We start from the raw sequence: 17,944 nt of genomic DNA on the forward strand, positions 1-17,944 counted from the left end.
CGATCCTCTCTGTGGGGATCTCTCCGCTTTGCCCTACCCAGGTATGTGGGGAGTTTCTTGCCTTTTGGGAGGTCTGGGGTCTTCTGCCAGCGTTCAGTAGGTGTTCTGTAGGGGTGGTTCCACGTGTAGCTGTATTTCTGGTGTATCCGTGGGGAGGAAGGTGATCTCCGCGTCTTACTCTTCCGCCATCTTACCCGGAAGTCTAAAGTTAGTTTTTTAGTTGAGCTCTTTGTTTCTTAATGTATGTATTTTTTTTATGTCTTATGTGTTATGTCTTACAAAACCTTACATGTTTCTTTTTTTTAATTTTTATTTTATATTGGACCATAGTTGATTAACAAGGTTGTGTTACTTTTGGGTGTACAGCAAAGTGATTCAGTTATACACTTAAATGTACATGTTTACTGCTATAAAATTCCCTCTTAGATATGCTTTTGTTGCATTCCATAGGTTTTGGTATGTTGTGTTTCCATTTTCCCTTGTCTTAAATGATATTTTTACATTTCTTATTTGATTTCTTCTTTGGCACATTGGTTGCTAAGGAGCCTGTTGTTTAATCTGTACATATTTGTCAATTTTCTAGTTTTGGTTATTGACCTTTAGTTTTTTTTTTTTTTTTTTTTTTTTTTTTTTTTTTTGCCGTACACAGGCCTCTCACTGTTGTGGCCTCTCCCGTTGGGGAGCACAGGCTCTGGACGCGCAGGTTCAGCGGCCATGGCTCACAGGCCCAGCCGCTCCGCGGCATGTGGGATCTTCGTGGACCGGGGCACGAACCCGTGTCCCCTGCATCGGCAGGCGGACTCTCAACCACTGCGCCACCAGGGAAGCCCAACCTTTAGTTTTATACCATTGTAATTGGATACTTTATATGTAAATCTTCTTAAATTTATTGACTTATTTTGTTGCCTAACTTATAATCTCTACTGGAGAATGTTCCATGTGTGGTTGAGAAGTGTATGTATCCTGCTGCTGTTAGATGGAATGTTTTGTATATGTCTGTTATGGACATTTGACCTAATGTGCCATTTGAGTCCGATGTTTCCTTACTGATTTTGTTTTGATGATCTATTCATTGTTAAAAGTGGGGTACTGAAGTCCTCTGTATTGCTGTTTATTTCACCTTACAGATCAACTAACATTTGTTTTATATATTTAAGTACTCCTAGGGTGGGTACCTAAATATTTACAGTTGTTGTATCCTTGTGATGAATTGACCAACTATAATTATATAATGACCTTCTTGATCTTATTATAGTTTTTGGCTTAAAGTCTATTTTTTTCTTTTTTTTTTTTATTTTATTTTATTTATTTATTTATTTTTTTTGGCTGTGTTGGGTCTTCGTTTCTGTGCGAGGGCTTCCTCTAGTTGCGGCGAGCGGGGGCCACTCTTCATCGTGGTGCGTGGGCCTCTCACTGTCCCGGCCTCTCTTGTTGTGGAGCACAGGCTCCAGACGCGCAGGCTCAGTAGTTGTGGCTCACGGGCCTAGTTGCTCCGCGGCATGTGGGATCCTCCCAGACCAGGGCTCAAACCTGTGTCCCCTGCATTGGCAGGCAGATTCTCAACCACTGCGCCACCAGGGAAGCCCCTATTTTTTTCTGATATAAGAATAGGTACCCCCCCCACTCTCTTTTGGTTTCCACTTGCATGAAACATCTTTCATATCCATTCACTTTGAGCCCTGTGTGTGTCCTTAAAGCTGAAGTGAGTATCCTTGTAGGCAGCAGATAGTTGGGTCTTGTTTTTTTTATCCATTCAGCTACTCTCTATCTTATGATTGGAGAATTGAGTCCATCTACATTTAAAGTAATTAATGATGGGAGTGAACTTATTACTAGCATTTTGGTAATTGTTTCCTGGTTGATTTGTAATTCTTTTGTTCCTTTCTTGCTCTCTTCCTATAGGATTTGATGACTTTCTGTAGTGGTATGTTTTGCTTCCTTTCTCTTTCTCCTTTGTGTATCCACTATAGGCTTTTGCCCTGTGGTTACCATGAGGCTTACATAAAACATCTTACATTTATAACAGTCTATTTTTTTTTTTCTGGTACGCGGGCCTCTCACTGTTGTGGCCTCTCCCGTTGCGGAGCACAGCCTCTGGACACGCAGGCCCAGCGGCCATGGCTCACGGGCCCAGCCGCTCCGCGGCATGTGGGATCCTCCCAGACCGGGGCACGAACCTGTGTCCCCTGTATTGGCAGGTGGACCCTCAACCACTGCACCACCTGGGAAGCTCTAGGATTTTTTTACATACTAGATCATGTCATCTGTGAATAAAGATAGTTTTACTTCTTCCTTTCCAATTTGGAACCCTTATATATTTTTTTCCTGCCTAATTGTTCAGGCCACATAGGTAGTAAGAGACAGACCTCAAATTTCAACTTGTGTCTGTTTAAAATCCATGTTCTTTTCATTATAACCTGCTAGGTAACGTTGGTGTTGGGGAGAGAGATGAAAAATAAGAATGGAAAGGTAGATTGGAGACCATTCTGTAAGTGAAGCTAAGAATAAAAGGCTAAAGATTGGATTTTTATTTAGTAGGCAGTGAATAACCAAGGGAATGACTTGGTTATTCTAAGGAAGTGTTGCTTTAAGAAGATAAATCTGTTAACAATGTACACAATGAACTGGAGGAATAATTTAAAAGGAAAGAAAGCTAGTTAAGAGCTCTTACCTGCCCAATAGCAGCTGTATGGCTCTGGTATCAGCTTTTGTGTCATGTTTCCAAAATGTATTCTCAGTTGGAGGGAGGAGGTGATCTTCAATGTGGTCTTTAAATTGATTCCTAGACAAGGCTTTGATTCTAAGGAATGAAAAAATACTTTTTCAGTGGCTAACATATGGGAAAAATCTAAATCAGAATTAATTGAACATGGAATATTTAACATACTTCAGCCTTCACCTTAAATATATATAAAACTTCACAGTTTACAAAGCCCTTTCCTATATTAGAATCTCATTTTATTTATGTAAGAGAGGGAGGAGAGAATATACCCATTTTTTATATAAGCATGCTGGTTCAGAAGGAGTTAAGAATTTAGCCATTTACATATTTAAAGTAAGTGTCAGTGCTAGGTCTAGATTTTGGGTATCTTAACTCCTAATTTAGGCTTCTTTTTCACCACATTAGGAATTACTTGCTGAACATTTCCAAGATTATTCAGTCCATATCTTGACAAAAAAACACATGTTAACAACTATCAAGAAATTAACTATTGGGGTTCATGTTTATCCAGTAACTTACTTACTGTGTAGATGCTCTAAGAAAATCTTCCTTCACAGAAGGATGAACTTCTTCCAACAACATGCTAGTATCTGGGCTTGATTTCATTGCAGAAATCACCATGGCATTACGCAGTTTATTGCCTTGTTCTAACAGAGCTGAAGAGGGCAAAACAGAACACAGAAAATCTAAAATCCAACAGAAATACTTGAAATATTTAGCACCTTTCCTTCTCTCACAGGACTTACCATAGTATACTATAACTGCTTACTTGTCTGCTTTCCCCACTAGCTTGAGAATCCCTTGAGGACATTCACCTTACAACAAATGTTTACTGAGCTTCTATCACGTGGACCGTTTTAGATGTTGGCATTATAGCAGTGAATGAAGTCTCCATTATGTAGTGACTGACCACCTTACTAGAGTCATTATATACATGCATTGACTCTTCCAACTGGTGTTTGCACATAATAAATTTAGTAATATCTACATAATATATTATTTTTGTATCCAGCTATCTTACTGAATTCTCTTATTTGTAACAGTTTTAATGTCATTATTATTTGAGGAACACTAACAACTATATCAGCTAAACTGTTAGGAGTCATAGTGGTAATCTAGTCCAAATGTATACTTTTATGGATGAAGAAAAGAATACCAAAACATTTCTACGACTTGTCTAAGATCATACATCAGGTTAACAGAAAAGTCAGGATAAAGTCTTTAAACTTTCTGATAGGTAAAATTTCTCCCATCCCTAAGCAACAACAAGAATTACAGAGGATAACATTTATTGAACCCTTACCACTTCCTAGGCACTACTCTAAGTATGTTATGTATAGGAACTCATTTAATCCTCCCAACAATCCTCTGAAATAGGTACTATCATTTCCTTCATTTTCCAGATGACAAAGCTGAGGCACAGAGGATATGTAACTTGCCCAAGTTATGCATGCAGTATAACCAGGATGACTCTACATCCTACGATTTAACCACTATACATATATGACCCCACTTTTTCTTAGACTTCTTTTTAAAAGCTTAGGACCAGTGGTATTATTTCAAGGAACACTGGGAAGAATTATTATTTTCTTGAGGTTCCACAGTTGCTTAGGAGGTAGGTAAGACTAGATACCAAATGGCTGTCTATCTTGGTCTAGAGTTTTATAGCTTCTAAAAATAAAGAAGATATGGCAGTCAGGCCAAGAAAATAATAAGCCAAACAGATCCATAAACGTTCAACATTTGTTAGCATAAAGAGTTCAAAATATAGCTTAAAAACTCAAAACCCCAAACCCGAAAAACACTGAAATATCATATGTTCAATGTGTTACGTGAAAGTATAAGTAAAAGAAAATAAAGATCACCATCTGTGGTAGGCATAATTCTACACTTGATCTTAGCCAAAAGGCAAAAACATGATGTAGGCAGAATTCTAAGATAGTTCCCCCCAAATTTCCAGCCACTGGTATACAAATACCTTCTCCCAGTGATTCAGTCATCTAGGTATTGCCATAAAGGGATTTTACAGATGTAATTATGGTTCCAAATCAGTCTACCTCAAGACTGGGAGATTATCTTGGTGGTCCCAAATCTTTATAAAGCAGAGTTTTTTTCTGGCTGTTTGCAGGATATGAACTCAGAGATTTAAAGTATGAGAAGGATGTAATGTTTCATTGCTGTCTTGAAGATGGAGAGGACCATGTGGCAAGAAATGCATGTGGCCTTATGGCCTTTAGGAGCTGAGAGTGGACCCTGGCTGACCGCCAGCAAGGAAATGGGACCGCAGTCCTACTACTGCAAGGAACTGGATTCTGTCAACAAGAATGAACTTGGAAGTGAATTTTCCCTCAGAGCTTCCAGATGAGAATTTAGCTTGGCTGACACCTTGATTGTAGCCTATCATACCCTAAGCAGAAAACCCAAGCATACCTTGCTGGACTTCAGATCCACAGAACTGTGACTAATAAATGGGTATTCTTTTAAGCCATTAAGTTTGTGGTTACTTGTTATGCAGCAATAGAAAACTAATATTCCCATTAATGCCACTACCCACAAATACTGATTAACATTTTGATATATTCCAGATAGTTTTTTGTGTGTGTGTGTGGCTACGTTGGGTCTTTGTTGCTGTGCACAGGCTTTCTCTAGTTGCGGCGAGCGGGGGCTACTCTTCGTTGTGGTGCACAGGCTTCTCATTGTGGTGGCTTCTCTGTGTGGAACACAGGCTCTAGGTGTGTGGACTGCAGTAGCTGTGGCTCGCAGGCTCCAGAGCGCGGGCTCAGTGGTTGTGGCGAACGGGCTTAACTGCTCCGTGGCATGTGGGATCTTCCCAGACCAGGGCTCAGACCTGTGTCCCCTGCATTGGCAGGCAGATTCTTAACCACTGTGCCACCAGGGAAGTCCCCCAGATAGTTGTTTTTTTTTTCTTTTTTTTCTTTTTTTTCGGTATGCAGGCCTCTCACTGCTGTGGCCTCTCCCGTTGCGGAGCACAGGCTCCAGACGTGCAGGCTCAGCGGCCACGGCTCACGGGCCCAGCCGCTCCACGGCATGTGGGATCTTCCCGGACCGGGGCATGAACTGGTGTCCCCGGCATCGGCAGGCGGACTCTCAACCACTGCACCACCAGGGAAACCCCCCCAGATAGTTTTTAATCTATGCATACATACACCTATAGATGTATGTGTGTGTGTATATATATAAATTTTTTCTTTTGCAAAAATGGTATATTATGTATACAGTTTTTTTTGAATTTCATTTTACTTTATTTTATACAGCAGGTTCTTATTAGTTATCTATTTTATACATATTAGTGTATACATGTCAATCCCAATTGCCCAATTCATCACACCACCACCCCCACTTTCCCCCCTTGGTGTCCATACGTTTGTTCTCTACATCTGTGTCTCTACTTCTGCCTTGCAAACCAGTTCATCTGTACCATTTTTCTAGATTCCACGTATATGCATTAATATACGATATTTGTTTTTCTCTTTCTGACTTACCTCACTCTGTATGACAGTCTCTAGGTCCATCTACATCTCTACAAATGACCCAATTATGTATACTGTTTTATAACTGCTTTTTCACTTAATAATATGCAGTAACTTTTTCTATGTAAATAATGGCTATATAAGTATGTATTTTTGTTTTTACTTATTTAAAAAAAATCTCTTTGGGATTCAGTCAGAAAATGGCTGTCTTTTTTATTCAGTGAGAAAGGGTGAGGAAAACATGGTTTGCTAGCATTGGAAATTTGGTTAAGGAAGCTTGCTATGTGACAGGAAGCCCTCCTCCTTTTAGTTTCTAGTTAATACTTGGCTTAATTTGATATGGTTTAAAGTTCTTTAATGAGGTGGGCACACTCAATAAATGCTTTATGAATAAAGTAGTTAATGACAAGCAGTGTCAATAATAAATTTCATTTGATTTCAGGGCCATGTAGAAAAATAGTTTTTCTACTGATACCCAAAGTGTCTCTAGAGATATTTGGTACTTGGTACTTTATAATCTAACCACACACAACTAGTTTTAATTCCTTAAACACAATACTTCCTTTGTGCTCTCAAAGTTCTGCGTATCTGATTCCATCAAGGAATTACCATGCAGTATTAAAATTGTCTATCTCACCCAAACAACTGTGAGACGAGAAATTGGCTTTTGTTGGTCTTTGTATGCTCAGTGCCTAGTATATATCAGGAATTTGATTAAATGTTTCAATAAATACTTCCACTGTTGCATATATCATACAAAATTGTACTGTATCTGCTTTAGAGTCTGTTTCCTTTACTACAATGCATTCATTAAGTCAGGGACTATCTTATTTGTCACTGTAACCCCAATACTCAAAACAATGGCTGACACAAAATAGGCACTCAAAAGATATCTGCTGAATTGAAGTGAGCTTAAAGTTTTCATCCCTGCTAAATAAAATTTCCCTGGGAGAGCTCCCCTGGTGGCACAGTGGTTGAGAGTCTGCCTGCCGATGCAGGGGACATGCGTTCGTGCCCCGGTCCGGGAAGATCCCACATGCCGCAGAGCGGCTGGGCCCGTGAGCCATGGCTGCTGAACCTGTGCGTCTGGAGCCTGGGCTCCGCAACAGGAGAGGCCACAACAGTGAGAGGCCCGCGTACTGCAAAAAAAGAAAAAAAGAAAGTTCCCTGGGAATAGTAATATTTTAAGAGTGACTTAATTAGTCATTAACATTTGAATAGGAATAGGTACGGAAGATACTTTACAATAACAGGTTTTAAAAAAGAAGTAAACATTGAAGACAACAAGTAGGACAAATCTGAGCGAGGGTGGTCTGTTCACTGGCCTCCAAGTGGTTTCTTCCTTGAAACAGCCATTCTTAGAATAGTTTCTCTAAAGTCTAAGGAATGGCAACAACAACACCTTAACTCCCGTTCTTAAGAGGAAGCTGGTTCCACACTAAAAGAGCTGTCATGCCATCTTCCTGCACCTCAACTCAATAATTATTTTTTTTAACACAAGGGAAGGGCACTTAGTTGAGTTCATGACAAATGTTTCCCTTGTTTATTTCCTACATGCCTTGGGCACAGCCCCTGCTAAACAGGGAGGTATACAGCTTCTGGTTTTTGTTCCTACTCCTTGTTATATATTCTAAACCCCAACTCTTAACAAATTTATGGTTACTGGGGGGCGGGTAGGGATAGGGAGAAGGGAGAGTAAGGGAGTTTGGGATTGAAATGTACACACTGCTATATTTAAAATGGATAACCAACAAGGACCTACTGTATAGCACAGGGAACTCTGCTCAATGTTATGTGGCAGCCTGGATGGGAGGGGAGTTTGCGGGAGAATAGATACATGTATATGTATGGCTGAGTTCCTTTGCTGTGCACCTGAAACTATCACAACGTTGTTAACTGGCTGTACTCCAATATAAAATAAAAAGTTAAAAACAAAAACAAAAAACCCACCAACTCTTATAAGCAGGATGTGTAGTTAGTGTTTCATAAATTCTAGCTCGATGACTAATTCAGCTCTGCACCCCCCTTACTGGTATGATGTCAGTATAACAAAGACCTGGAAGATAATTAGGTTTATGTATTTGTTATAAACTTCCATGACTAGCTTTAGACCTACTTACTAAAATGACCCACTTAATCTTAGTGCTCCACGGTCTTGTGGTTGGAAGGGATCTTTAAAGATCCTATCTGCCTACTTGATAATTTAATCCCATCTGTAAGAGTCCCATGACAAGGTTATCCAGCCCATACTTGACCATTCCCAGTGATACAGAATTCACTATCTCTTGAAGCTATCCCTTCTCACTTTTGCAAGGTAGAACTATTAACCCAGACTGAGTCACAATCTGTCTTGTTTTATCTTTAAACCCAATGATCCTAGTACCTCTTATGGAAGAGATTTGCACATTGGCAGCCCACGGGTTGCACCTGGCATATTTTATTTGGCTTGAACAGTTGGCCAGCATAGTCTTGATTTTTAAAAAAAGCAGGCCTAGGTAAACAAGGAAACTACAGTAGGATGAAGCAAAGGACTTTGCTGTACAGTTTAAGATAATGATGAACTGGAGCTGAGAAGCAGGTGTCCCGTTTGATAGGGCAGAAGCTCCCTAACTATGAGCCTGTGTCTTCATTTTAAAATGGGGATAACAATCCCAACCTCACTTGGTTTTTGTGTATAAGGCACTTGGCATAGTAGGTAGCACATAATGAACAGTGAGTAAATGGTAGCTGTTTTCTTGAGGATAAATATCTCTTGGTGGTCCCTTCCCCAGTCTAGGGACTCTCCTTAGAAGGAACTCATCTTCTACAGATCTTTAATATTAACTTCTTAAAGAAGACTTCCTTTGGGACTTCCCTGGAGCACAGTGGTTAAGAATCTGCCTGCCAATGCAGGGGACATGGGATCGAGCCCTGGTCTGGGAAGATCCCATATACCGCGGGGCAACTAAGCCCATGCGCTGCAACTACTGAGCCTGTGCTCTAGATCCCGTGAGGCACAACTACTGAGCCCATGTGCCACAACTACTGAAGCCTGCGCCCCTAGAGCCTGTGCTCTGAAACAAGAGAAGGCACCGCAATGAGAAGCCCACGCACCGCAAAGAAGAGTAGTCCCCCGCTCGCCGCAACTAGAGAAAGCCGGCACTCAGCCACAGAGACCCAATGTAGCAAAAACAACAACAACAACAAAATTTAAAAAAAATTAAAAACTCCCATTTACCATTGCAACAAAAAGAGTAAAATATCTAGGAATAAACCTACCTGAGGAGACAAAAGACCTGTATGCAGAAAATTATAAGACTGATGGAAGAAATTAAAGATGATACAAATAGATGGAGAGATATACCATGTTCTTGGATTGGAAGAATCAACATTGTGAAAATGACTATATTACCCAAAGCAATCTACAGATTCAATGCAATCCCTATCAAACTACCACTGGCATTTTTCACAGAACTAAAACAAAAAATTTCACTATTTGTATGGAAACACAAAAGACCCCAAATAGCCAAAGCAATCTTGAGAAAGAAAAATGGAGCTGGAGGAATCAGGCTCCCTGACTTCAGACTATACTACAAAGCTACAGTAATTAAGACAGTATGGTACTGGCACAAAAACAGAAATATAGATCAATGGAACAGGACAGAAAGCCCAGAGATAAACCCACGCACATATGGTCACCTTATCTTTGATAAAGGAGGCAAGAATATACAGTGGAGAACAGACAGCCTCTTCAATAAGTGGTGCTGGGAAAACTGGACAGCTACATGTAAAAGAATGAAATTAGAACACTCCCTAACACCATACACAAAAATAAACTCAAAATGGATTAAAGACGTAAATGTAAAGCCAGACAATAATAGAGAAAAACATAGGCAGAACACTCTTTGACATAAATCACAGCAAGATCCTTTTTGACCCACCTCCTAGAGAAATGGAAATAAAAACAAAAATAAACAAATGGGACCTAATGAAACTTAAAAGCTTTTGCACAGCAAAGGAAACCATAAACAAGACGAAAAGACTACCCTCAGAATGGGAGAAAATATTTGCCAATGAAGGAACCGACAAAGGATTAATCTCCAAAATTTACAAGCAGCTCATGCAGCTCAATATCAAAAAAACAAACAACCCAATCCAAAAATGGGCAGAAGACCTTAATAGACATTTCTCCAAAGAAGATATACAGATTGCCAACAAACACATGAAAGAATGCTCAACATCATTAATCATTAGAGAAATGCAAACCAAAACTACAATGAGATATCATCTCACACCGGTCAGAATGGCCATCATCAAAAAAACTACAAACAATAAATGCTGGAGAGGGTGTGGAGAAAAGGGAACCCTCTTGCACTGTTGGTGGGAATGTAAATTGATACAGCCACTATGGAGAACAGTATGGAGGTTCCTTAAAAAACTAAAAATAGAACTACCATACAACCCAGCAGTCCCACTACTGGGCATATACCCTAAGAAAACCATAATTCAAAGAGTCATGTACCACAATGTTCACTGCAGCTCTATTTACAATAGCCAGGACATGGAAGCAACCTAAGTGTCCATCGACAGATGAATGGATAAGGAAGATGTGGCACATATACACAATGGAATATTACTCAGCCATAAAAAGAAACAAAATTGAGTTATTTGTAGTGAGGTGGATGGACCTAGAGTCTGTCATACAGAGTGAAGTAAGTCAGAAAGAGAAAAACAAATACTATATGCTAACACATATATATGGAATCTAAAAAAAAAAATGGTCATGAAGAACCTAGGGGCAAGACGGGAATAAAGACACAGACCTACTAGAGAACAGACTTGAGGACATGGGGAGGGGGAAGGGTAAGCTGGGACAAAGTGAGAGAGTGGCATGGACATATATACACTACCAAACGTAAAATAGATAGCTAATGGGAAGCAGCCGCATAGCACAGGGAGATCAGCTTGGTGCTCTGTGACCACCTAGAGGGGTGGGATAGGGAGGGTGGGAGGGAGGGAGACGCAAGAGGGAAGAGATATGGGGACATATGTATATGTATAACTGATTCACTTTGTTATAAAGCAGAAACTAACACACCATTGTAAAGCAATTATACTCCAATAAAGATGTTAAAAAAAAAAGAACAACAACTTAAGTTAAAAGCAAAAAAAATAATAATAATAAAATAAATTGATAGGGCTTCCCTGGTGGCGCAGTGGTTGAGAGTCTGCCTGCCGATGCAGGGGACACGGGTTCATGCCCTGGTCTGGGAAGATCCCACATGCCACGGAGCGGCTAGGCCCATGAGCCATGGCCGCTGAGCCTGCGCTTCCGGAGCCTGTGCTGCACAACGGGAGAGGCCACAACAGTGAGAGGCCCGTGTACCGTGAAAAAAAAAATTTTATAAAAATAAAAAAAATTTTAAAAGAAAGAAGGCTTCCTTTGCCAACATACACAAAACAGCATTCTATCCTCTCTCCTTCCTTGCTTCATTTTTTTCTCATTGACATTATTACTATCTAACACTACACACTTACTTACCTAGTTTATCATTGGTATTCCTGTCTAGAATATAGGGGAGGATTTTGTGCCTTTTTAAAAAAAAAATTTAAACTGCTATATTCTTAACACCTAGAAGACTGCCAGACATTTAGTAAGTGCTGAATAAATAACTGCTTAATGAGTGAACAAATATTTTATCAAAGTCTGGTGCCCATGTCTACACAAAATACTCCAGGTGTGAGAATGACAAGTGGTGAGTATAGTCAGACAATTTTCTTTCTTGTTAATGTAGCCTAGGGTTGCATTAAAGTCTAAAATTAATATAGGGATTTCTCTGGTGGTGCAGTGGTTAAGAATCCACCTGCCAATGCACGGGACACGGGTTTGACTCCTGGTCCGGGAAGATCCCACATGCCGCAGAGCAACTAAACCTGTGCGCCACAACTACTGAGCCTGCGCTCTAGAGCATGCCAGCCACAACTACTGAAGCCCACGCGCCTAGAGCCCATGCTCCGCAACAAGAGAAGCCACTGCAATGAGAAGAGTGTGCACCACAATGAAGAGCAGCCCCTGCTCACCGCGACTAGGGAAAGCCCATGCGCAGCAATGAAGACCCAATGCATGCAAAAAAAAAAATAAAGTAAAAAAATAAATAAATAAAATAAAATTAACATACCATAATCGAGTATATTTTTTAAACTAGGGGATCATAGACATTTCAGTTGAAAAAATATTAACACAATGTCTTTCTTCATTAAAAAAAAATCCTTACTAACGTAAATTTTGTATCCAAGTAGTTTTTTTTTGTCTTTAAACTAGAATGTATTGGTATACAAAACTCCATTTCATAGATAAAGTGGCACATCATTGCAGCTTCTATTGCACCAAGTATTGAAGATTAAAAACACACAAAAAGAAACATTTGGTTTTGAAAACACTGCAAATAGCCAAGTACAGTACTTTGGTAAATAAAAAATAAAATGGTTCAGAGTAACACAATCTGAGGAAAGAAACATCCTGGAGGAAATGAACTATGGATATCAGACAATGGTCGCATTACCCCCGTCCAGCTCCACAGATAAGGCAAGACTTGCTAAGTCTATGGATCATGACCTCACAGAGGTCCAAGTAGTTTTAATTTAAAAGAGTTTTCTACTAACGCTGCAGATATTCTACTTTGGAAATTTTACTTGTAAGGATGGAGACAAATTTATGTCATGCTCTTGATGTCACAGAGATATATGGTTGACCATTACAGTGTAACATAAGGTACCAAAATTGCTTTTCATATAATACCACTACCTAAAATGAGGTAATACAACCTCGTTCCTATTTCCTTTTTAAATTTCAGTGTAAGCCCTTACACAGGTAAACTGACTCCTTTCTACTTCTGTTTGGCTGTCAGTCACATTTAATACCCAGGCGTAAGATCAGCAGTTTCTGTGCACTGAATGTTCCCACTGAAACCAACAGTTTTCAGAATATGAAATAGGTTTAGTACTAGTCTCTGCACAACGGTATAAGTAAATTCTGATGATGAGACAAAAATCTTATTTGTTTTGAATTATCTTGGAAAAAATCAGGACTGATATTTTTCTATGATAAAGGCTTTCCTCCCATACCCAGGTTCACTTTAAATGGTTCCTTCCCTAAACTTAAAATTCTAAGTACCCAGTAATTATTTAGAAGAAACTCAGTGGTTTAATAGAGCTGCCCTTAAATGGTTAGAAATTCTGGACTCTAGTAAGATACTCACTTTTATTTGGTTATTTAGTTCAAACAGAAGTCTTGGTTCTGTTTGTAGGTTGCCTAATGAGCAGAGTAATCCCAATAAATATAGCTTAGTCTCAGTTCACAGATATATACATACCTAAAAGAAGGTCCTTGGTAGGAGGGTTGTTTGAAGAAAGAATGCATGAGTCACTGTGACTCTTGGCAACTGTCCTAATTTGAGGCCGGAATTCAGAACTGTTGAGAAGGGACATCTGCTTCTGTGGGGCTTTGCCTTTCAGAGTCATAGACTCTAAACTCTGTCCTGAATTAAGATGGTGCTGTAGTCCAAAGAAAGAGTCCTTCATTGTATCAGAGTTCTCTGCAAAGTACAAGTGGTCCTTTCCCCTGTTTTAAAATAAATGAGAACTTCAGCAGTATATTATCCATTATGGTAACATTCCACTTTGTCAGAGAAAGAAAGTGGATCAGTGGTGTATAGCAGTGTAGCTCAGACTTTGTAAATATGTTTTTCATTTCCCAAATTAAATAAATAATAGATGTTTTACCTATCATTGTATGGTTGTGGCTAAAGTGAGAAAATGAAATAAAGAGCTCAGTGCTGAGCCTGACACAAAGCAAACACCTGATAATTATTTAAAATCAAAATCTGTTTCTCTTACTTCATTCCATTTCACAAAACACTGCCTTTTCCCTCTTTCCCTTCATGTATACTTATCATGGCATCTCTATGTGACTTAGACATACTTATTTATCTGTATATTGGCCTCCTCACTAGATTGTGAGCAATCTTCAAAAATTGGAATTGTCTTATTAATTTCTATGCCTAGCACCTGGTACTGGACCAGGAACATAGTGAGTACTTAATACTTATTTGCTGAATGAATGACTACCTTTAACCTCTTACACAACCACAAATGAAAGACCGAAATTATGAGTACACTGGGAGTTAGCAGACAGTCTGACTGGTATTAGGTGTGGTAATTACCTTGGAGTGGTTGACCTACTGCTGTTGGCTGCTAACTCTTTTCCATCAATTTTGGTGGTAGGGATCCTCTGAGGCCTTGATGGAACCAGAAACTGAGTATTGCCTGCTTCAGTATATTCTCTGAATCCTTGTTCAGATAAAAGCACATTTTCTGTCATGTCAGTGGTAGGAAGAGGATTGTAGCTGTCATAAGTTTCTGACAAAGGCTCCAGGGCAAGTGAGACCTGAAAGGGACATGTAATGTATCAGAAGTCTTTTTTTATAGCATTGATTAATTTTAAGACTCTCTAATATAAATTAATGGCCCTGTTCCTTATAGGATCTAGTTCAAATTCCTGCCTACCTCAGAAGCCTCATCTCTCACTGTGTTCCCCTCCTCCATCTCTCTCTCCTGGATATACCAACTTAGAGTTTTCTAAATGTACCTTATATTTCATTCCCTTATGCCTTCATGTGCAAATTTCCTCCAGCATTACTTCCTCTGTGAAAACTTCTTTGTGTCCAGGCAGAGATGTTATGGCCACTCCGTTTTTCATGTTTCTACTTACTTTGTATCTATCCATTAATATAACCACCATTTATTGAACACTTCACAATAGGCCAGAAACTGTGCTACGTTCTTCACATAGAGAAGCTGATGTGATGATATAACTGTCAGGAAAGTATATTATCCTAATTTGAAGATTGAAAAAAAAAGCAGAGGCTTAAAGGAGGTATTTGTACTTCCAGTTTATTTGTTATCCTGATCAGATTATGAATTCCTTGAAGGCATGAACTATCTTATTCATTTTTCTGTATACTAATCAGTGTAAGTATACACTTAGTGTACAAGTATGCATAATAATGACTAATGGTCCGAAAAATAAAAGAATGACATAGCACCTGTTGCATCCTTATTGCTAGCTATTTGAGAAAAATAAGGCCCTAGTTCTATGCTGGGGATGAGGCAGGGTGAAGAGGGAGGAACATTAAGATGAAAAGTAATTACTTGAAGTTTCCTTTATTGTCCAACTCCTCTGAATTCAGGCACTCTACTAAAAAGCTTTCCAGGTCTCTGAAAAGTCCAATGGAGAAAAGCCTGATGTAGGAATAAAAAATAAAACAGAGCCTAAAAGCAAAACTTTAGAGAAGAAATTGAAGAATGTACTCCAAAAGAAAAGAAGAGCAGTGTTGAAAGTTCAGTTACAATGACATAGACAGCAGAAGGAATTGTTCAAGTAGCCAAAGAGAGTCACACAATGATGAATGGCCTAAGACAAAAATGAAAGATTGCAGTTAAATATTTTAAGAAGTCTCTGGGAAGGTCAATGGAATAATTTATGTGGAAAAACTGCCAAGGCACAGACTCAATAAACACACTTGAGTCTTGATGAGGAGAATTTTGTTCATGAACCAGGTAGCACAAAGTCCTTTAAATCTATTCATCATTAAGATTTTCTACAAAGACAAATGACCGGAATGCAGTGGGATAAATACTTTGTGCAGTCACTGCTATAAGAGGATCACATAAAATCCTGGCTGCCCAAATGTAAGTGTCAGAAAATCGTCCCTTGCCATTCATCACTTGCCAAAAGACTGCCACTTTATTCTAGAAACAAAGGAGACACTGAGAATAAAGGCTGTGTCCCTGGCCTTAACAATAACCTGCTGGCTGGCCAGACTTTTGCTTTTTCCCTAAGCAAATTTGAACTAATCTCAAAACAACTCAAAGGCCTTTACTACCAGTGAGAAAGAAAAGGAAAGTCCAGTTACCTGCCACACCCACCCTACAATCAAAATATAGGTGCTGGCCTAACTCCTTTGTTCAATTAACAAATATTTGTTGATACTAGTTCAGTGCCAGGCTCTGTGCTACCTGCCGGGGGCAAAGAGATGAATAAAACATGGAACCTGACCCAAAGGATCAGAGTATCTTGTAGGGGAATTTAAAAAGAAGTAATTTTAATATAAAATGGTGAGTTCTGGGATTATCTACTACATTTATAACATCTGATATTGGAGAGAACATATTAGTATGTCTATTTTTCAGACTTATGCTAGTCAATATAGCATTTTAAAAGATTTCAAAATTATTTAACAGTGATTAAGAAAACAGATTTTATGTAAAAATTTGAATTTCTGGCTTCTCTTGAAAAATCAGAAGATCCAGCAATGCTGGGTTTCCATCCCATTGTGGCAAAAATTAGCTGGAGTAGACTAGTGGCTTTAGTCAGGGTATGTGCTCCAGTTTGCAAAGTCCCCAACCATGTCCCAACAAGAGGTAGAGGGACAACTTCTGTTTATCATCACATTTGATCTGCTACATTAAAAAAAAATTAACATAGTAAAAGGGACATTTTTGTAAATATACACTTCTATGAATTGTAATCTATGTTTAGGTCCATGTAACCACCACCATAATTAAGATATGGAACACTTCCATCACCCCCCAAAAACTCCCTTTGTAGTCATGCCCTCTTCTCACCTCTAACCTCTAGCAACAGTTGAATTTGATAAAATTCAATACTCATTTATGATCAAATCTCTCAGAAAACTTGGACTTTCTCAATGATAAAGGGCATCTATGAAAAACCTGCATCTAATACCGTATTTAATAGTGAAAAGACCAAATGCTTTCCTCCCAAGAACAAGAACAAGGCAAGGATATCTGCCTGGTTTCATCCAAGGCAAATGGATGAAAATTGTGTAATATCCATACAATGGAACACAACTCTGCAAAAGGGAATTACTGGTACACAAAGTAATATGGATGAATCTCTAAACCTGGCTTCTTTCCGTTATTCTATTAATGTTTCTTTTTTTCCTATTAACATTTCTTAACCTAGTTGAGGAGCCAATCGGTGTTCACTGTATGGTTATTTTTTTTTTTTTTTTTTTGTGGTACGCGGGCCTCTCACTGTTGTGGCCTCTCCCGCTGCGGAGCACAGGCTCCGGATGCGCAGGCCCAGCGGCCATGGCTCACGGGCCCAGCCGCTCCGCGGCATATGGGATCCTCCCAGACCGGGGCACGAACCCGTATCCCCTGCATCGGCAGGCGGACTCTCAACCACTGCGCCACCAGGGAGGCCCCTGTATGGTTATTTTTATATCTTATACATCTAAGATATTCTTTTGCATATCTATCTCTATTTAATAAAAACAAAAAAAATTAAATGAAATAAAACATGTAGTGCCTAACATGTGGTAGGCATGCATATAATAAGTGTTGCTAATGGGAATTCCCTGGTGGTCGAGTGGTTAGGACTCCGTGCTCTCACTGCCAAGGGCCTGGGGTTCAATCCCTGGTCAGGGAACTAAGATCCCAAAAGCAATGTGGTGTGGCCAAAAAAATAAATGTTGCTTAAAAAGTTATCAGCATGAATTCCTTCAATGTTATCCATCTCAAAATGTTTCTCCTCTTTCCCTCCTTGTTATAATTCCTCCATTCCAAAGGTAACCACTATCAGTTGTGTTCTTAATAGAAATTCATTCCCATCTAATTCTCTTCATGACATTACTTGCTCAATTATCCTCTTTTATTTTCAAAATCT

At 39.3% G+C, this 17,944-nt stretch overlaps 1 protein-coding gene across 1 annotated transcript in view; it reads right to left on the reverse strand.

Moving 5' to 3' along the window:
- The window catches only part of C2CD3 (C2 domain containing 3 centriole elongation regulator), a 138,231-nt gene that overhangs the window by 109,010 nt on the left and 11,277 nt on the right, over positions 1–17,944 (reverse strand). Inside the window, exons 4-7 of the mRNA XM_081239099.1 lie at positions 14,415–14,638; positions 13,566–13,813; positions 3,246–3,378; positions 2,672–2,800 (exon numbers count right to left, since the gene is read on the reverse strand). Coding sequence (XP_081095225.1) covers positions 2,672–2,800; positions 3,246–3,378; positions 13,566–13,813; positions 14,415–14,638 — 734 coding nt within the window. The remainder of the gene's footprint in view (positions 1–2,671; positions 2,801–3,245; positions 3,379–13,565; positions 13,814–14,414; positions 14,639–17,944) is intronic.

The sequence above is a fragment of the Mesoplodon bidens genome, assembly GCF_964165515.1.
Source record: "Mesoplodon bidens genome assembly, chromosome: 7".
Classification (NCBI taxonomy): Eukaryota; Metazoa; Chordata; class Mammalia; order Artiodactyla; family Ziphiidae; genus Mesoplodon; species Mesoplodon bidens.